The sequence below is a fragment of the Euprymna scolopes genome, chromosome 20 (assembly GCF_053919585.1).
Source record: "Euprymna scolopes isolate OS-2025 chromosome 20, ASM5391958v1, whole genome shotgun sequence".
Taxonomy (NCBI): domain Eukaryota; kingdom Metazoa; phylum Mollusca; class Cephalopoda; order Sepiida; family Sepiolidae; genus Euprymna; species Euprymna scolopes.
The window spans coordinates 90,315,659-90,338,285 of record NC_136501.1 but is presented as its reverse complement, the minus strand read 5'-3'; the positions used below and the strand labels follow the sequence as shown (position 1 = coordinate 90,338,285).

The 22,627-nt window shown below is 31.5% G+C and overlaps 1 protein-coding gene across 1 annotated transcript in view; it reads right to left on the bottom strand.

The window, feature by feature from the left end:
• LOC145241627 (uncharacterized) overlaps positions 1-22,627 on the bottom strand; it is a 377,797-nt gene that overhangs the window by 162,647 nt on the left and 192,523 nt on the right. Inside the window, exons 20-27 of the mRNA XM_080104710.1 lie at positions 21,656-21,771; positions 18,362-18,565; positions 15,130-15,256; positions 12,241-12,416; positions 9,601-9,851; positions 6,739-6,862; positions 3,325-3,466; positions 738-913 (exon numbers count right to left, since the gene is read on the bottom strand). Coding sequence (XP_079960836.1) covers positions 738-913; positions 3,325-3,466; positions 6,739-6,862; positions 9,601-9,851; positions 12,241-12,416; positions 15,130-15,256; positions 18,362-18,565; positions 21,656-21,771 — 1,316 coding nt within the window. The remainder of the gene's footprint in view (positions 1-737; positions 914-3,324; positions 3,467-6,738; positions 6,863-9,600; positions 9,852-12,240; positions 12,417-15,129; positions 15,257-18,361; positions 18,566-21,655; positions 21,772-22,627) is intronic.

The window sequence follows — 22,627 nt, the reverse complement described above, 5'->3', positions numbered from 1 at the left end:
ACCCATCTGGTACTGGCCAGGATAAACATTGCTTAACTTCGGTGATTTTCTTTTCCATTTATTTAATTTATTTTAATATATTTTTTTAAATATTCTACTTTCAGTATTATTAATTTCTGCTAGTATTTTCTGTAAATAAACATTTTTTTAAAGCTTTTCTATAAATATATTTCAATGAAGATATCCAATTTCCAGATGTCTTGACCTACATTCTTGTCGGTATTCAGATTAAATAACTACAGACGGGTTTACAAACAGGAAGTCGTTTGAATCGGTAGATATGCGAGATAACCAAATTCGTTTATTATAAAACAAGCTGAGCAAGCAGAGTTTTCCTCCGCAAGTGAAAAAAAATTTACTTTCACCATGACTAATCTTTGTGCAGAATTTCAAAAAAATCCAAGGTATAGTTATTGAGAAAAATGCAAACAAATGAACAGATGAACGATTTGGGGGCAATTTTACCCCTATAATATCTCCTAGAGTGGGTAACGAATTATCCCGGAAAATCCGTTCTGGCAAAACTTTACTTTCATCATGACTAATGTTTGTGCTAAATTTCCAAAACAAACAAAAATAAATCCAAGGTGTGATTATTGAGAAAAGTGCAAACGGATGAACGGGAGTGAATTACTAGGACCAATCTCTCCTTTGTCGGGGGGGGGGGGCACAAAAGTTGCCGTATGAAATGAACAAGTATTTACTAATAAATCATATAAGAGCGGAGTAGTACTTACCAACAACACGTAATCTTGTAGAACATTTTGTTCTACCCATCGTGTTATGGGCCATACACATGTAGAGACCAGCATCTGTTTCTTGCACGTTATGAATCACAAGTCGGCAACCTCCATTTTTATCCACAAACAATGAACAGTGATCATTTTCATCTACATTTAGACCATCTTTAGTCCTATAAAGTGTAAAGGTTGCACGAAATAACACAATTTTAAATAAAAAATTCAAAAGTAACTTTCTTATAATATGAACTCTTAGATTTGTATTCAATAAGGGGAAAAGGAAGAATATTTAGTAATATTAATGAATTTACGAATCTAGTGTGTAAAATAAGATATAAAAAAGTATCAAATCGCTTGTGCCATGGACTGAACAACGAATAATTAATAATTAATCCTGATTCAAATACAATTAATCTTCAAACATATATAATTGATACTGAGTTATGTGCAATTAATTTTGAACAATGTAAAATTAATCTTGAGTCATGTACAATAATCTTGAGATAATAAATATTTAACCTTATGCAATTAATCTTGAACCAAATATAATTAATCTTGAACCAAATGTAATTAATCTTGAACAATGGAAAATTAATCTAGAGCCATGTATAATTATCTTGAGCCAATAAATATTGATATTGAGCAATTAATCTTGAACCATGTGAAGTTATGTACAATTAATCCTGAGTAGTGTGCAATGAACTATCACCAAATTATGAAAACTCACTGGCATCTCATCAATGTTCTTTGTCATCAAATGTAAAGTCTGGAAAGCTTTTGATCACATTAAGCATTCCAATATAGGTTATGCAAAATATTCATTGAATACATAATACAAGAAAGTCGGTTGAAAGGCGAAAGAAAATACAAATAGACAATGCATGCGAATGAATGTGAACACCAACCAAGCGAACTCCTTGACCTAAGAGCATAAGGCTTAGTGGGAATTCAACTATGTTAGTGCATATTTTGCAACTACCAAGGAAACCTATTCAAAAAAAAAAAAAATAAAATAAAATAATAATAATAATAATAATAATAATAATGATGATGATGATGATGATGTGCAATTCATCTTGAGCAGTGAATAATTAATTTTGAGTTGTGTACAATTAGTTTTCAATAAAATGTTTGTTTCAGCTATTAATTAATCATTGTACAATACAAATAATCTTGAGCCACCTAAAATTACTCATGCGTAGGGCTAGGACAACAGAATATTCTTTTCATGGTTTTGACTGTCAAGTGTGTATCCATTAATATCTTATATGCTTTTATATAAAGTGATGTGGTTATTAGTCGATTAACTGTGTCTAATTGTGTCGGATATATACTCGAGAGTCAAAACAATCATAAGAATATTCTGTTGTCATAGCCCTACTCATGAGTGGCATACAATTAATCGTAAAATAAACCTTGAGCTATGGACCATTACATTTTGGACATATACTATCGCTCTTGAGCCATGCACAATTAATCATACACTTTAGCACAATTTGGATAACCTTTTGGTACTTCTGCAGAATTTGAACCAAACATAACTAACTGGCCACCCGGCTTTGCTCGGTACATGACGTCATGCGTTCAGGTTTGACTGTAATCTGACGTAAGACGTCGATCAATGTACGGGAAATGAGCAAACGATCTGGGGGGAAATATTGGAAGAAAAAAATATCATTAAATTAAGTAAACAACACACCCTCAAACGGCCGTTCCTAACAACTTTATACAAGATGAATATCTCCACCTTGAATCAACAGTCAGTTGCAAACGCCAGAAGCATCTCAGCAGTTATCTCCTCGAGTTTATATGGAGACAGAAATGTGGTAATGATCCTTTTGTCTTTATCTTAAAATATATATCGGAAAACTACCCGATTGGCAGAGTTTCTTCCACATCGATGTCTCTTCTCACGGTACTTTAATATCGTCTCATGAGACCGTAGAAAAGTCTACCTAATCATAAGGGAATATCCCGGCTGTCTTAATTTAAATTTAATTTAAAAAAATCAGTTGCCCAGCCCCAGAGAAAAAAATGTTCATGAAAAGAATTTTTTTTTTTAAGTTTACTTTACCTTAGTTACAAATTTAAAAAAAGAAAATGAAAAAAAAATTATATAATGCATAAAAAACACATAAAAAGTGATTTTTTAAAACCTTTGTTCAAAAATATGAAAAAAAAATGGTTTTCTTATTAATTTTGTTCAATTTTGTTTGAAAAAAAAAAATACAATTTACTTGTTTTTTTTTTTTGTTTTTTTTTTGTTTTTTTCACTAAAAAAATCGTTACAAGAATAAAACAGAACTTGTTACTGTAGGTCGTTGTTATTTTTTATTTTCGTTATTTTTTTTCTGGTGATTTTATTATATTTACAAGTTTTCTTCAGTATTTTTTTTTTTTTTTTGAGTAGCTTTGTTACGCTTTGATAATCGGCGATGCTCGTCAAAAACCGGCGGTTGACGTCATGTTTCGAACAAAGCCGAGTGGCCAGTTAGCTACGTCTGGTTCAAATTCTGCATAAGTACCAACCTTTTTTTTATTATTATTACTGTTGCTATTGTGAATAAATCCACAGTCAACTTACCATTTATATGAAGGCATAGGATTGCCCTTGGCAACACATTGAAACACAGCATCTCCTCCAATGACCACAGTGCTACAGAGCGGTGTTTCAATAAAGATAGGAGATTCAGTCTCAGTAGATTCACCAACTGGTTTTTTATCACCTAGAAAATATATTCACTTCAAGTTAGTTTTGCAATAATACAGAATATTTTCCTTTTTTTTTGACAAATTATGAAGAATAAGAAAAACAAGAATTCAGATAATCTTCAAATGTGACTATTAAATATGCATGTTTAGTGAGAGAAATGTTATTTCAAACCAAATCATAACAGACCTATTTAGAGACATGAGGGTTTATAGAGGATAAAAATGGTTGTTTATCTTTCTCCCATGGTGGGAAAACATGACAGAAGATTGCAAAGGGGGAATTTAAAACCAACGTCCATAAGAAGAGCATTCAGACTGAACAAAAATTAATTTCTCAGCATTCTCTGATTGAGGCATCTCAGGTGATTAGCAAAAACCTAATCTCTTCTCAAAGTGCAAAAAGACAAAGTCTGGGAAGGTGGGCCTCCTAGAACTGCACAGGATCATACTTCACAATAACAGAAAACAAGCCATCTTCAAAATCAGCTAAGACTTTGGTATGAATTGAACTCCAAAAGGTTTAGTTAAAAATAGGTTATATTGTCATTTAAGGTGTGAGATTATTAGGCCTGTAGCCTAAAATAATATAGAAGTTAGATTTATCTACTTTGAACCCCATCAAAAGACAGAGTTATCTGCCCTAAGAGATTAGGTCAAATAAAAGTGCCTGGAAGACCATCAAAATAATCATTGCACATCCAGCAGCTTTTAAATCGTTATACAACTCGTAAATTGTTTAATAAATCTATTACATACTTCATCTATTGATCATTTTTGGTTTATTACTAGATACATTGCAGTGGTTATTTTCAGGTATAATAATCTTCTATATATATATAAAAGGCAAAATGGGTGTGCGTGTGTTTGTGTGTGTTTGTATGTATCCCAAAAACTCTCGACACATGCAACGAACTAAATTGGTATCGTTAGGAAGATCCATCTGTCATATGACAAGTATCCAAAGATTGGCCAAAAGGATTAATACGTTGGCCGTCAACTGGGCTGTTCTTTTATAGGAGGGCTCAATTTTCAGTGTCAATATTTTTGCAAAGTCATGCGCCTACTGATCTCGACGTATGTATAAAAAAAATGTTATTTCGAAGGTGCATGATGTCACAAGTCACGTGGGCGAGACGGCAAAACCATTCGCTTTTTACACTTCCTTTTCCTCATAGCATTACACGTTTAATCCTGGCTACTGCTGCTAATTTTTTCTTTTGCTGCTGCTATTTTTTTTTTAGGGCTGGGTTGCTCAATACCCTTATAATAAAACCTCTCCCCACCCGGGCAATGCTGCCTACCTATTTTTTTTTTTTTTTTTTTTTTTGCGCTTGCATGGGTACTCACAGGTATTTATTTATTATTTTAGGAGATTAGTTACTCAGTACCCTTATTTATACTACCTCTCCACACCCGAGAAACGCCGAGTACCCATGCAAGTATAACATAAAACCGCATCATCCAATTGATCTTGAGCCATGTACAGTTAATCCTGATTTATATAAAATTAATGTAAAGTCGTGCACAATTAATTTTAAGCCATGTACAATTAATCTTGAGCTATGGACAACTAATCTTGATCCATATACAACTGATCTTGAGCCATGTACAACTAATCTTTAGCCACGTACAACTAATCTTGAGCCATGTATAATTAATCTTAGGCCACATACAATTAATCTTGAGACATGTATAATATACCTTGAGCTATGTATAACTAATCTTGAAGCATATTCAACTAATCTTGAGTCATGTATCAACTAATCTTGAGCCATGTACAACTAATCTTGAGCCATGTACAACTAATCTTGAGTTATTAGCAACTAATCTTGAGCTATGTACACCTAATTAATTTTAAGCCATGTACAAGTAATCTTTAGCCATGTATAATATACCTTGAGCTATGTATAACTAATCTTGAATCATATTCAACTAATCTTAAGTCATGTATCAACTAATATTGAGCCATGTACAACTAATCTTGAACAATGTACAACTAAGCTTGAGCTACGCACAACTTATCTTGATCTATGTACAACTAATCTTGAGCTATTTACAACTAATCTTGAGCTATGTACAACTAATTAATTTTAAGCCATGTACAATTAATCTTGAGCCATGTATAACATACCTTGAGCGATGTATAACTAATCTTGAATCATATTCCACTAATATTGAGCCATGTATAATTAATCTTAAGACATGTACAATTAATCTTGATCCATGTATAATATACCTTGAGCAATGTATAACTAATCTTGAATCATATTCCACTAATATTGAGCCATGTATAATTAATCTTAAGACATGTACAAATAATCTTGAGCCATGTATGATATACCTTGAGCAATGTATAACTAATCTTGAATCATATTCCACTAATATTGAGCCATGTATAATTAATCTTAAGACATGTACAAATAATCTTGAGCCATGTATAATATACCTTGAGCAATGTATAACTAATCTTGAATCATATTCCACTAATATTGAGCCATGAATGTATAATTAATCTTAAGACATGTACAAATAATCTTGCGCCATGTATAATATACCTTGAGCAATGTATAACTAATCTTGAATCATATTCCACTAATATTGAGCCATGTATAATTAATCTTAAGACATGTACAAATAATCTTGAGCCATGTATAATATACCTTGAGCAATTTATAACTAATCTTGAATCATATTCCACTAATATTGAGCCATGTATAATTAATCTTAATACATGTACAAATAATCTTGAGCCATGTATAATATACCTTGAGCAATGTATAACTAATCTTGAATCATATTTAACTAATCTTGAGTCATGTATGATTAATACTGAGATATGTTTTTATTTTGAATATATATGTACAAATAATCCTGAGCCATGTATCAAATAATGTTGATTCATGTAATCTTGAGCCGTGTACACCTTGATCCATGTACATCTAATCTTGATCTCTGTACAACTAATCTTGAGCCATGTTCAACTAATCTTCAGCCATGTACAACTAATCTTCAACCATGTACAACTAATCGGGCAATGTACAACTAATTTGTAGCCATGTTCAACTAATCTTGAGCTATGTACATCTTGAGTTATGTACAACTAATTTTGAGCTATATACAACTGATCTTGAGCTATATACAACTAATCTTGAGCTATGTACAACTAATCTTGAGCTATGTACTTCTTGTTGTATGTTATATGCTGTCCTTTTAACTATTTTAATTTGAGAAATATGTAAAAGATTTTGATTACTAATAAAGACAATGCTACACAACAAACGTTTACCTTCAATAGTTATTTTAGAACTGCAGCTGACTATTCCTTCACTGTTGGAGGCTTCACAGATGTATTGGCCTTCACTGTCATGGGATGCAACAGCAATTTCAAGGGACACCAGTCCAGAATTGTTCTGTGAACAAAAAAATAAAAGAGTCACTTTACAATAAGTGTATTTGATTAGAACTGATAAATTCATTAGTAAGGCCGCTAGCATCTTTCCCAAGAGCACAGCGTTCAAACCCGCAACATGACATTCTCATACAGCATGAAGTTTAATAAGTACACAGAACATGCTGTAAAGTCTGCCGCAAAGAATCCCTTTACAATAAGAATAGTTTATTGAAATATATAAATCAATTTATTTTGGTCTTTTTGGCTATGAACAAAGTGGAGCCTCTGTTCTAATGCTTAACTATTCTCCAAATTTCAGTTCTTTTTGAGTATTCTAAAGGATTTTAGGGGGCATAATATGGACACAGCTCCTTATTTGAACATTCAAATACTTCAGATTTGCATTGAAGACGCTAGTGTTTTGATGTGATGCTTTGAATATAATAAACTAGTTATGACCAAAGTTTCATTTCATTCGGACAAAACACTAAGACACGGGGCCTAATTATAGTTAGAGCCCATTTTTTGGGGGTCACCCTATATATATATATATATATATATATATATATATATATATATATATATATATATATATAGCTAGGTAGGTGTATCTCTCTATGTAAAAATATGGACGTGTATATATTTACGTACAGAATTCAGTTCTAAACTAAAAAATAATGAATAATAATAAAAATGAATTTTAAAACACAGGTGCTATATTCAAATGTAAGCTATATTTAGTTTAACTTAGTTTTATGTAAAGGGGATAAAAGGGGTTTGAGTGGAAACCCTTCATAAAAATTACAATATCTCTTTTAACAATAATGATTAGATATCTATTAATAAATATTCACGAAATTTCAGTTTCAGGGAGTATTTTTAACTGTATTTAGGAGGAATAATATCAGTAGAATCAGTTGAAAATTCAAATATATCACATATGCGTGAATTTGATCCATAGTTATTAGACATTAAGTAAACATGATTCCCTGAATTTAAATTCATTATTAAGATCTCTTAAGCTTGAGTTTTAAATGTTAAATATCTTCCTAAATCAAAATCATATAATGGATTTTGATAAAAACACAGAATTAGGATTCTAGACGTAAGGTTTACAATTATTATATCTTGATTTAATTTTTTTTTATGAGATATACAAGGGACTTTCCAAAAGTAATGCCTGCCATTTTTTTTTATTCCACTCGGATGAGATAGAGAGGATTGCAAATTGCATTGTCATGATGACTGAACTTATACATTCATGATCTGAAAATTTAATCTCTCTGTTGCAGATATTGACAGTATGAGACTCTAAAAAATCAGTCCATGGACACGTGGCAGAATCAGAAATGCGTTATTCCTATTTACAATGCATCCCCACGGGACAGAGTTAGACACCAGGGTCGTTTTTTTTAACGTGGAGAAAAGGAACAAAAATTTAAAATTGTCTCAGTCGTGAAGAATTTCTCTTCCACTGACAGAGAACAAGAAATTGAAGTGCAGCATCTGAAGAGCAGATACTACACTGTGATCTTGACCCAAAGGCCAAAAGCAGAAATGCGTTATTGAATTCCTCTATGCAGAAAAAACATTTAATCGATCAACATTCACTAGCACCTGTCGAATGTTTACAAAACCGATGCAGTTGATGTCAGCACAGTTTGGGAGATAAGTTTGTCGATTTCAAAGTGGCGACAAAGATGTGAGTGACAAATTGCCTTTCAGACACCCATGCACAGACGCCACTCTGTTGATGGCAAAAGTGCATTGAGAATGGTGGTGACTATGTAGAAAAATAAATTCTCGAGTACAAAAGGTCACTTGTTTTAATGTTACCACTTCCGTTTGCGTAGCTCTTCAACGTTTTAGTTCATGAGTTAAAGTATAGGTGGCCTTAGTTTTGGAACGACCCTCATATATATTAAATCAAATTGCAGCAATAAAATTCACCAAGTCTGTTATTTTACACACGTTTTGAAGCAGTACGTACTAAGTCGACTGTGAAAAGGCCAAATTTTATAGCATGAAAGGATTCGGATTTGTCTTCAACTTTTTAAGTATATAAGAAATTTGAGATTTCCCTTCTCTTCCAAGTTTGATAAGAAAATTTTTCTAAATGTGTTTTAAATAAATTATATAAATCTTTATATAATTTATACATCTACCTTTTTTTTCATTCATTCATATATATATATATATATATATATATATATATATATATATATATATATATATATATATATATATATATATATATATAGCTTTAAGTAAAAGAGAAAAGAGAAAGATCAATTCCACAAAAGGAGACTTATCCGGATAATGCCAAGCTCAACAATAATTATTGGAGCTTATACAATCCCTTCTATCCCCTAAATTTTGCCTGTATTCCATTATTCAATAAATGATCCATTCTATATCTACCTATATATAGTTTTGTGTCTTCATTTCATTCTCTTGTTGTCATATATATATATATATATATATATATATATATATATATATATATATATATATATATATATATATATGTGCTCTTTATATTGAACCCATATATAAGGTCTACAAGTTGTATCAGAAATGTAATGCCTTGAGATTTCCACCTGTTTTTATTTCAATCATTCTCCAGAGAAAATATCAGGTTTTCAAACTCTTAAAATATCACCATGATTGATATCTGTGTGTGTGCTGGTCCATTAGGACAATTCTCGTTTTACAAGTAAATCTGGCGCGTTTAAATGAGAGCAACAAGTAACTTACACTCGTACAACAGTTGAGACTGCTGTAAATCTTCTCTCCGTTTTTGTACCATTGGATGTCAGGTTCAGGTACACCTGACACAGAACATGTTAGCTTCACAGTGCTATCTAACGGGACGGTTTTGCTCTTCAATTTCGTCGTGAATTCAGGGGCGCAGACGTATTTATCCTTTTGGCTGCCGCTTCTCTCACTTTTCACTCGACCTCGCTGAAGTGGGTTCCTTTCCAATAAGCAGAGTGGTTTTTCCACAGCTGAGAAAGAAAACAAACATAAAATGTTAATTTCTGAAATCTTACAGTTGTGAATTCTTGAGATGAACAATGATAGTGTTTAGATTAATTGGTTCTGAAATCTTGCTATGCTTTGCAAAAGTCAGATCGTTATTTTCATGACAAGTGCTCGTCTGAGCTCCAATCTATGGTCCTCCCTCGCCAAACATTCACAAGAAACGCTCATCTAGCCGAAAACACTATCAATAATTTCCCCCACTCTTTGTCTGCGCCTAAACCTAAACGTAGATTCCATGAACAAAGCTTCCTTTTTAGAACTGCACACCTGTGAAATCTCTTCGTTTTGGCTGCTTTCCAGCTGACTACAATATGGTCGTCTTCAAGTCCAATGTAAACAAGTTCTTGATGAGCCGTTCACCTTAAGTAATCTAATTTACCAAATGTACACTTCTAATGATTACTATAATATTATCCCTTTGACTACTGTTCACTCTTTAATCCTTATTCTTGAGTGGCCTCTGGCCCTTGATAAGTGGTGATTCCTTTGTAAAAAAATACCTTTTTAGATAGTAACGTATAACGTTAATTATTGTACAATTAATCTTGTGAAATGTATTATTACTATTGAGTCATGTACAATTAATTTTGAGCTATACAACATTACTCATGAACCATGCACAATTAATGTTGAACAATGTGAAATTATTCCTGAGCGATGTATAATTCATCTTCAGCCAGTATATATATATATATATATATATATATATATATATATATATATATATATATATATATATATATATATATTGACGTATGTATAAATAATTCATGTTTAATTAATTGGGAGTCAGGTACAATTAATCTTGGGACATGTCAAATTAACTTGAGTTATATACAATTAATTCTAAGCCATGTACAATTTATCTCAAGACATAAAATTAATCTTGAATCATGTACAAAAGTTCTGAGCTATGCACAAGCAATCCTGAGTCATATACAATTAATCCTGAGTCATACATAATTATTCTTGAACGATAAAAAATTACTCTTGAACGATAAAAAATTACTCTTGAACGATGTATTATTAATCTTGAGCCATGTACAATTACATTTTTTCTAGATCTAAACTCTACGATCGTCTTATTATTCTTACATTTATATACGTTCAAAAATATATTGCATTTTTAAATGTTAAGACAAAAAGGATCATTTCACATCAAAGGTCGATGGAAAAAGAAATAGTTCTATGTATTGTCCCTCCCCCCAACCGACTGTTGCTGTTGATCCCCAAAAGAATGAATAGTACAAAAGAAGTATCAATATTCTGTTTGCGGCAATGCTGAAAAAAGAATATGTCAAATTTATGGATGTGTCTACTATAGTTTCTGACTTACGTGAACACATTTACATAGATAAATACACTATATAAAATAGATTACCAACATTATATTAGTCATGCCGTCTAGACATTAAAGGCATCTTATTGACGACATATAATGAGTTGAATCCCAAACAAAAAATACAGCATTCAATGGCAATGAAAAAAAAAATGCATGAGTTGTCATAGAGACGAAATAATAATGTGTGAATGAACAGAAATACAATGTTTCTGAAGTTTTGAGATTATGATTGATAATTTGGTTTATTTGGACTACTGTTCTCACCTTGAATGTTATTATCACAACGTTCTGGCCGATGTAACCTCCAACCTGCTTCAGGTGCATCTTGTCGAATGCAGGAATCTTGCGGTCAAATTGATCAAACACAAATACCCGTGGTCTAACGGATAAAGTACTTAGTAAAATTCAGTTCTAAGTGACAGTCTTCAGGAGGTTAACGGTTCAATCCTCAGTGTGGGTAATAGTGAGAATACAATTCTACCCAGTTATGGATTTGTGGATTAAATAAAATATAAATCCCCCAGTTTGACAAGACACATCTGAAGAAAGTCGGAGATTTCATAGGCTTAAATGTTGTGAGAATAACACTGAAGATGAGAACAGTAGTCTGAATAAATGCAAATATACAGACATGTAAACGTACTTGCATAATCTCAACTGTGGTGACACGCCGCTAGGGAACTTTTACGTTAATATCTTATAATCATGCTAAGAATCAGAATTATTTGAACGATGTCCGATTGGTTACAAAATCATACTAATAAGAGACAAGGTTTCATTTTATAATTTCCAACCATGCGAGGACACGAGAGTATCAAATCATGGAACACTAGAAACAATTATTGACAAGGGAGGTAACTGTGGTTCCAACACTTCTATTTTTCAATAGAAGAGAGCTATTGATCAATTAATATGGATGGAACACTGTTTTTTTTTTTTGTTTTTTGTCTTCTGATTATTAAAGATGACGTCATGGACAATTTAGTTGAGAAAGCAGACGTGCAACTTACTTTCAACAGCAAGTTTGGCTTCAGTGGATTTTGAACCGGCTGTGTTGACTGCTTGACACATATAGTAACCCAAGTCTTCTCTTACTACTTCTTCAATAATAAGGATAAAAGTATCATCAGCTGATTGAATAAATCTGTAGGGGCCGTCATTTTCAAGTGGTTTCCTGTTCTTGTACCTAAAATGAAATAACAAAAAATATATAAGTATTCTTTTCATATAAAAAAGTATCAATTGATACATTTTATGACCAATTACTACCTTGAGATACGAACGCAATAAGATATGATTTTTTTTATTAAATACAACGATACATTGTATCTGTATTTATGCATAAAGATACGATGAGTTTTTAGATATAATTTCAAAAATAGCGCAACGCCAAAAATAATAACAGCGAAAAGTCCCTCCCCTCTACAAAGATAAATGGAAAAGCTCCCCAAAATACAACATGCAAAGCAAAAAAAATGTGTGTGTGTGTGGGGGGGTATGCTGTCTCAGCCATCTCTCCCTGCCTCCTCCTCCTCCTAGGTCATCTTCGTAAATCGCTCATTTCTATCTCCATGATAAGTTGATTAAAATTTTATTCTTTATTTTTTATTCATGTGATGATACACTGTATCTATGTTCATGCCCGAAGATACAACAATCTTTTTTGGGATAAGATTTTAAAAAATCATGCAATGCCAAAAATTTAAAAATGAAAAGCCCCCCCTTCCCCAAATACTAAAGAAAAAGCCCCCCCCCCCAAAAAAAATTCAAGACACAAGCAAGAAAAAAAGTGTGTTTGTGTATATCAGAGGCTAGACTATGCTGTCTCAGTTATATCTCCCCGCCTCCTCCCCTCCCTCCTCCCCTTCTCCCCCTCCTCCTCTTCCTAGCTCACTTTCATTAGCCGCTCATCCCTGTCTCCATAGTAAGTTCGTTACAATTATATTCTTTATTTTTATTTTATTTTTTTATTTCATTGTTTCTGCTACATTAAGACTTGAATATTAAGCATTTAATGAGTTCATTCAACGTTTTTAATTGTGTATAATCTTGCCCCTTTTCAGTCATCATATCGTTTGTGTGTGTGTGTGTGTGTGTGTGTGTGTGTGTGTGTGTGTGTGTGTGTGTGTGTGTGTGTGTGTGGTAGCCTTGGTTCTCTCCCTCCCTCCTCATTGCATGCATCCTGTACGCTAGCACTCGCCTAGACGGTGAGTACGACTCTATTTTGTTATGGTTTTAATATTTATTATTATATATCAACTTCTCTGTCATTAGTATTGTATTCATCTTTATTTAATGATCGCTGAGCATAATTTGAGGTTAATTTGGGTAAATTTCTTACCCTTGGAACGGATTAATTCTGTTTCTTTTAATTCAAATGGGAATAATTATTTTGAGATATGATTTTTCGAGATGAATTTTTCGGTTATGGAATGTTATCACCAAGATTACAAAATTTTTGGACACCCTCAATGGTTTTTTGCAAAGCTCGTACTTTGAATTTAAATTGTAAAAAATAAAAAAAAAATAAATAAATTTAAAAAATGCATTTTTCTCAATTACATATACGATTCTTCAAATTCGGTGACCTGAGCAATCAGCATCATTTGTGTCTGTTCAACTGCATTTAAAGTCAGTGTACTACCTCTTAATCTGAATAACACTTTGCCTGAACAGTATTTTTCTAGATCAGAAAGCACGGCTTTATCAATATACAAAATAAGGATTTTTTTTATTGTTTTGAAAATGTTCAACAATAGCTTCATTAAAATAACTGTAATTTGTAAACTAATAATCCGATTGGGCTCAAATTTTGACACGTGTCATTTAAAGATTAGTACTTTATAAAAAATCCTATGGAGCTATTAATATAGGGACACCTCTATGTGATGTAATGAATATATATATATATATATATATATATATATATATATACTCGGGTTTTTTTTATATTCAAAAGTAATGGACTAATGAATTCAACGAGGTTGTTAGATAGTGCTCAATAAAAAGAGCTGATAATACTTGTTTATTGTTATATAAACATGCTCACATCCCGCTGCTACAAATAGCCACTTGTTTCAATCAAACAACAGATATCATCAGGCAGCGACTTGACTATTCAAAAGTTCAATGAATAATAATAATAATATATATATATATATATATATATATATATATATATATATATATATATATATATATATATATATATATATATATATATATATATATCCGGCCGGGTCTTTCCTCCTGCAATATTGTGATTAGCTGGTTAAGCCATAAATACAGTCTGGTAGAAACATTTGGAAAAGATATTGAAAGGTACACAAGCTTCACGCTAAGAACTCCTGCTTCGACTACGATACTCATCCATACTGTGACATACCAGATTTATTATTTATTAAATGAAACAAGACCACTTAGCTACATATAATATATTACTACAAAAACCTATTAGAAGATATACTAGAAAACCCTATGCAATATATGTATATATTTTTGTAAATGTAAAAATACCCTTGCATGTGAAGGGGGATAATCTACAATTAAGATTTATCATTTCATTACTAATATGAGCCATTGGAAATTATGTTTTTAAACGAAAACAAACAAATAAAAAAAAAAGAATCGTTTTTGGTATTGGAAAATAGGCACAGATTTTTCCGATTCTGATATCTCAAAAACGTTTTGATTTTTCGATTCCGGATTCCAATTGTCTCAACATTAATACATACAAAACGAAAAAGTTTTATATATATATATATATATATATATATATATATATATATATATATATATATATATATATATATATATATATATATATATATATATACACACACACACACACACACACACACACACACACACACACACACAAAACGAAAAAGTTTGATTACCATGTAATTTGAGGATCGGGGTGACCAGAAACTTTGCATATAAATTTTGCTTCTGCTCCTTCCGATACTACAAAATTGTGGAGTTCTTGGGTGAATTTGGGAACACGGTATTTTTCAAGCGTATAATCTGCAAAAAATTAAAAAAAAATGTAAAAATAAATTGCATCTGAATTAATAAATCAATTAATCTTCCAAAAGTCGAAGGTTCAATCCTTACTGCAGTCGATAATAAATGAGGATAACATAAATTGATAATTCTACTCATGGTATTCTATTCTAGTCATAGTGGAGAGGACAAGAACAATCTACCCCCATGAATTAAATAAAATGTTCAGTTAAATACTCTTAACAGATTCTAGAGTTCCCAACTTCGACTAGAAAGCTTCAAAATTTCAAAAAGGTGCACCTGAAGAAGGTTGGAGGTTACATCATCCGAAATCTTATGAAAATGACAATTAAGATGAGACTGGTAGTCTGAACAATCCAAATAATTATCAATCCTCATCTAAAAAATTCTGAATTAGATTTAATGACGTTTTCGAACTTTTGGGATGATTATTAATAATATATATTATTTGGAATGTTCTCATCTTTGTTCTTGTTCATACTAAGTTCCGGCTGATGTAATCTCCGACCTTCTTCAGGTGTATCTTGACAATGGCTGTTATTGGTAAATGGTGGAAATAACGATGCAAACTGGGTAGAGAGTTGAGCAGCAAAATGTTGCTACAGTCGGGAAACAGGGAGCAGAAAGAGAATTCCAAAAATCAAGTGATCCAAAAAAGGAAGTTATGACAGTAGAAAATCTTCCAGCAGCTAGAGATCATTACAGTGAAGAGGTGGGATTTCGCTGCTTGTGGGGTGGGTCGTGGGCGTTTTCGTTGAGGAGATACACGTGAAATATTAAAATGAAAGCACTTATTGAACTTAAAAATAATAGTCATTAGCTAATTAAATGTTCTTTTGGAAAGCAATATGCAAATTAGTTAACCATATAACTGATTGCATATATATCTTGAATTTCCCTGTGAAAGCGAAAAATGGTACAACTTTATAAGTAAGAAACATGAATAATATTTAAAAAAAATAAAAATCCTATATAAATGAGTACAATAAAATAAGAAATCAAATAGATTTGAGGCACCCCCATGAATGAGCAACTACTAAAAGGACACATTTTTGAATTAACATCAATTCTTTATACTTTTGATTTTCCGTTTTATCATTTACGATAAATTAAAGATTTTTATAGCAAAACATATTATATTTAAAAAATATTCTTTAGACAATAACATATATTTTTTTTAATATTTAAAAATATATTTTTTTGTAAAAAAATTAATCTTGCTTGTATTATTTGGATTATTCGGACTTTAATTTTACAACATTTCGACTGATGTAACCTCTGGCCATCTTCAAATGCATCTTGTTGAATTTGTGAATTTTTATGTCAAAATTCCATACAAATTTCTGAGTTTGACAAAATGCACTCGAAAAAGATGGGAGGTTACATCGGTTGAAACGTTGTGAAAATAACACTAAGGATGAGAATAGTAATCCAAATAATCTAAATTATTAATCCTCATCTAAAAGTTCTGAAACATTAAATTTATGGACGATAAATTAATATTAAAAAAAAAAAAATTAAAACATAAAATTTTAATTTAATCTCATTATACCCACAAAAAATCCAAACTCAAAGAAACCAAAATTGTAAGAGATATTTTAAAGAAAATCTTATTTGGAAAATTTTTTTAAAAATCACATCTTTTTTTTTTTGTAATAAAAATTTTGTGAAAGCAAATCTACAAATAACCTGTATTGATTTGTTTATAATTCAAGCGAAAGAAAAAGAAAAAGAAAAAAAAGAAAAAGAAGAAAAGAAAAAGAAAAAAGAAAAAGAAGAAAAAGAAAAAGAAAGAAAAAGGAAAAGAAAGAGGAAAAGAAAAAGAAAAAAAAAGAAAAAAAGAAAGAAAAGAAAAAAAAGAAAAAAGAAAAAAAGAAAAAGAAGAAAAAGAAAAAGAAGAAAAAGAAAAAGAAAGAAAAAGGAAAAGAAAAAGAAAGAAAGAGGAAAAGAAAAAGAAAAAAAAAGAAAAAAAGAAGAAAAAAAAGAAAAAGGTGGTGTAAATTGTAAAATGTGTCCTTTAATTTTATTTTTATTCCATTTTCACTCCCAAACAAGGCACATTGCCACTTTGATGTAGAGGGCTACTATCGGGGACATAAGTTGCAGGGATTCTATGTAGGGAGATGAGCAGCAAGATGTTTGTTCACATTTCATTTGAACTTCTGCATATCAGTACAGTTGGGAAAGCAGAATACCGGAAGGGAGTTCCAAAGTCTAGCAGTTCTGGGGAAGAAACTATTGGAGTAGGAGGCTTTCTTACACCTAGGGATCTCTAATGTGTACAGGGATGGGATTTTGCTGCTTGTCGGATTTGTCGGGGGTATTCACATCGAGGGGGTACAAGTGCTTGTAGTTCGTCAGAGCATTCACCATTAAAATACATGTAGAACATGCAGAGGGATGCAACATTTCATCTATAAGACAGAGGCTAAAGCTTAGATGACAGCTAAGGACTTATCAGGTTGGTGACTCTCTTTTGAACTTTGTCCAGGAGCGAGAGACTAGTAGCAGATGCACCAGCCCAAATGTGACATGGGCGAATGGTGGCCTTATAGAGTACAGGATACTTTCAGGCATAAGTAGCTTTTTGGTCATTGTTTATTCTAGAGTGCCTCAGATATATTTGATCCAAAATAAGATAAGTGGTTATAAGTGGAGAATTTCAAAACCCTACTCCTGGGACTTGTTGTTTGTTATTTTATTTTACACATATCAACCCTTTGGAGTTATTTAATACCAAATCCAGTCTTTTTCGAAGAGTTCTTTATATATTCAATTCAGTGTTTGGTTTAGTTGTTTTGTTTTATGGCATATCAACCCTTTTTGGGTTATTTAATGTCAAATGCAGTTATTTTGAAAAAGTTCTTATGCTTTAAGCTTTTGTATATTGTACAATATTTATTCATGGTGTTTGGTTTGGTTGTTTTGTAGAGGAAGATTGTTGTTTTTGTTTTTGACTTTGATTGAATTTTGCAAAGAGAAAAGAAAAAAAACAATGACATTAATTTTCAATGCAGTTTAGGTCAGGAAACCAATATCTTCAGACAGCCTGATCTGGTAGCACCTTCCCAGGACTTTGTTTAACGATAAGTAACTATTACTTACTGTGAACAGTCAATTTACAGGTTGTCTCCACCTGTCCATAAGAATTGACAACTCTACATTGCCAGCGGCCGCCATCATCAAGACTGAGGTCAGAGATTTGGAGATGGTATTCATCGGTGTCTTTTGTCATCTTGTATTTCTCTGATGGCAGGATGATGTCTTCATAATGCCTCCATGTGACTTCCACAGGGCAATGGCTGCGCACTAAAAAAGTAGAATAACAGAAATAAGAAAACGGGTATCTATTTTATTGTTATTTTAATGTTTTATTTGTTCAAGGTTTTTCATCTTTTCAATGTTTTCATCATTCAATGTTTTAATTGTTCAATATTCTATTTGTTTAATGTTTTATTTGTTCAGAGGTTCATGTAGTTTGTTTGAAGAATTCTTTAGTGTGTATATAAAGGAAATTCATAGAAGGCAAAACAATGCAATGTTGTAACGGATAGACGCAAGATAAAATGAATTAAATCTTATAATCATGGAATAAGCTATGCAAATACACCTTTATCACTACAGTATATCCGAGGTGCCTTCAATAAGTTTCCAGACTTTTTTCGTATGAACACTTTTTATTGACTTTTTATTTTATGAAATTCTAGTCCCCTTCGAAGTAATCTCCTCCGGCTGCAATGCACTTGTACTGTTCCAACAACTTCTGGAAGGCCCCATGGAAGTGTGTGAGCATATCAATGACCCACATCGCAGCCTCTTCCATCTCCTCAATTTCTCATAACGACAACCTCTAAGTTTTTTCTTGAGCTTAGGTAATAACCAAAAGTCACAGGGAGCAAGGTCTGGACTATAGGGAGGGCGAGGAACTGTCTTGATGCCCACCTTGATGTCACGACGTCTTTCTTTCTGATCTTCTATGAACACCCTTGAGACAAACTTCACACAAATCTTCTGCATCTTCAGTTCCTTGCAAATAATTGTGTGTAGAGTTCCCACACTGACATCAAAATATGCATATACTGTCTCAATAAATACATGACGGTCTTTATGCATGAAATTCTTTATTTGGCCAATCAAATCTGGTGTTCTGACTTCCTTACTCCTCCCACACCTCTCATCATCCTTCACAGACGCCCTACCTTCCTTGAATCTCTTATGCCATTCAAAAACTGATGCTTAATTCATGCAAGATGGTCCAAAAGCAGTCTGAAACATTCCATACGTTTCTGTGGCATTTTTTCCAAGTTTAAAATCGAATTTTATTGTATATCGTTCTTCTAAAGTGTCCTTACGTCCAAATTGCATTTTGAAATTAACCAGCTGTGGTAATCAGGCTTTAGTAGAGTGTATTCTAATTTCTGCTGTAGCTGATCCTTTGAACCTTAAGTCATAAAAATTGGTCCGTCATCTTATGAGATGTATAACATTTTCAAGAGTCTACAACAATTTTAAATGCCTGTACAAAAAAGTTTAGAAACTTATTTAAGGCACCTCGTATATATATATTTCTTATGTTCTTACTTGCGCCAGCACGGTTAGATATAATTTCTGTGTTGTATAATATTTTGGAATTCCCTTCATCAGATATGTGTTCGATTTTAGTTCAAACGTGTTTATTTGAATGTTTTATTTTTTTAAATTTTTATTCAGATGTGTTGCATCATCGAGTGGGAGACTATAGACATAATGATATAAAATAGATTAATTTCAATAGGTACACTAATAGCTGTCCATGTCGGGTAGCAACTAATTTGGTAACTATACAGCTAACGGTTCGCTATGAGTTTGCATTTTCAACTCAAAACTTCAACTGACCACTACAAGTTTCGCTCTCCTTAAATATAGATGAACTGTAGTCATGTGGTCAAGTCATGCCACATGTTTTGTTCAATGTTTTATTGGTTCAAGACTTGATTTATTTCATATTTTATTTATTCTATGTTTTAGCTGTTTAATATTTTATTTCTTCAATATTCGATTTGTTCAGTTTCTTCCATGTTTTGTTGGTTCAGTGTTTTATATTTCAATTTTATATCTGCTCAATGATTTATTTCTTCAATGTTTCGTTAGTTCGATGTTTTATTAGTCCAAACGTTCGTTAGTGTTTTATTTATTCAATATTTTATTTAGTCAGTTGGTTATTTCTTCAATGTTTTATTTTTTATTTTTATATTTTAGAAATGACACATATAGTAACCTAAGTCCCAACTTGCGCAATGTTCTATCTATTCAATGTATTGTTCATTGTATGTTCTATTCGTTAAATGTATCATCCGTTCAGTCTTATATTTAAACAATATTTTATTTAGTCAATCGTTTGTTTCTTCGATGTTCGCTTATATTTTATATCTTTAATGTTTAATTCAGTTAATGTTTTAATTTTTAGTGATTTATTGGCCCAATGTTTTATTCAATATTTTATTTGTTCAATGTTTTATTCAATATTTTATTTGTTCAATGGTTTTATTCAATATTTTATTTGTTTAATGGTTTATTCAATATTTTATCTGTTTAATGGTTTATTCAATATTTTATTTGTTTAATGGTTTATTCAATATTTTATTTGTTTAATGGTTTATTCAATATTTTGTTTGTTTAATAGCTTATTCAATATTTTGTTTGTTTAATTGTGTATTCAATATTTTTTGTGTTTCATGATTTATTCAATATTTTATTTGTTTCAATATTTTATATGTTTAATAGTTTATTTAATATTTTATCTGTTTAATATTTTATTTATTTTACTTGTTTAATGGTTCATTCAATATTTTATCTGTTTAATGATTTATTCAATATTTTGTTTGTTTAATTGTGTATTCAATATTTTATATGTTTCATGGTTTATTCAATATTTTGTTTGTTTAATAGCTTATTCAATATTTTGTTTGTTTAATTGTGTATTCAATATTTTTTGTGTTTCATGATTTATTCAATATTTTATTTGTTTCATAGTTTATACAATATTTTATTTGTTTAATATTTTATTTATTTAATGGTTTATTCAATATTGTATCTGTTTAATAGTTTATTCAATATTTTGTTTGTTTAATGGTTTATTCGATATTTTATCTGTTTAATGGTTTATTCGATATTTTCTTTGTTCAATGTTTTATTCAATATTTTATTTGTTTAATAGTTTATCCAATATTTTATTTGTTTAATATTTTATTTATTTAATGGTATATTCAATATTGTATCTGTTTAATGGTTTATTCAATATCTTATTTGTTTAATAGTTTATTTGTTCAGTGTTCAGGAAAATAATATTTTAAAATGCAGACATTTATTCATCCATTCGATTGAGAAAGTTTTCATAATCCAATCTCAATATAAGCTTACCTTTAATGCTGAAATCCACATTTTCTCCCATGTTCCTGGCCTCATCAACCAAAGGTAAAATGATGATGGGAGGGGAATGTGGATCCACATGGCTGTCATCATATGTGATGTAACGACTGCAAGAAAAAAAACAATAAATAAATGAAAACATCCTTTATTTTTTATTGGAAATTGCTCCAGACAATATATGAAGTCACTTGATATTAAGAGCTAAAAAAAAAAAAAAGAAAAAAAAACTAACCAACAATAAATTAAATGTATAAATTCGTTCTCAAAACACAACAATTCTTCCCTCTTTGTCAGAAACGGCCTAACTAAATTGACACACCGGCTCTGATTAGATCACTGAAATTAAGCAACATTGAACTTGGCCAGTAGTATATGGGTGATCATTTGGAAATACAATGTAGGAGGACATCGACACCTTCATGGAAAAACTGTAAAAAAACAAACAAACGGCATCATCTACCATGACCTGAATAAACATGCAACTGGGGAGTGCTTGTAAATTAAATTTAATATTCCCTTAACACCTCCTCCTTTGGAGGAAGTCGGTTTAACTCATCTTGGGTGAATGTCACTGTTAAACACGATTGTCGCCCTTCAACTCTAGTAACACCGTACCGGGCCACCAGGGAGCGATACAGCTACCTTCACTTCCGGTTTATATCATCCATTTTCTTTCTTCGCTGGACATTAAAGAGTGCAGATGTGATGATAAACGCTCTCTGGTCTGGCGAACGCCAGTTCGCCTTTGACCTCGCCGTCGATCTCTCATCAAAGACTATAAACGTAAATAACATTACTTATAATCTGTCACTGAACTCTTACCATCATTTATTTTGTAAATAAATTTATTTGATGGTGTTTATAATACCGGCATATTTCGTGTTTTCATCCCATGGCAAGGAGACCATGCAACTCAATCTCCTACTTAACAACAGAGAATGGGATCGCCAACTACACATCAAA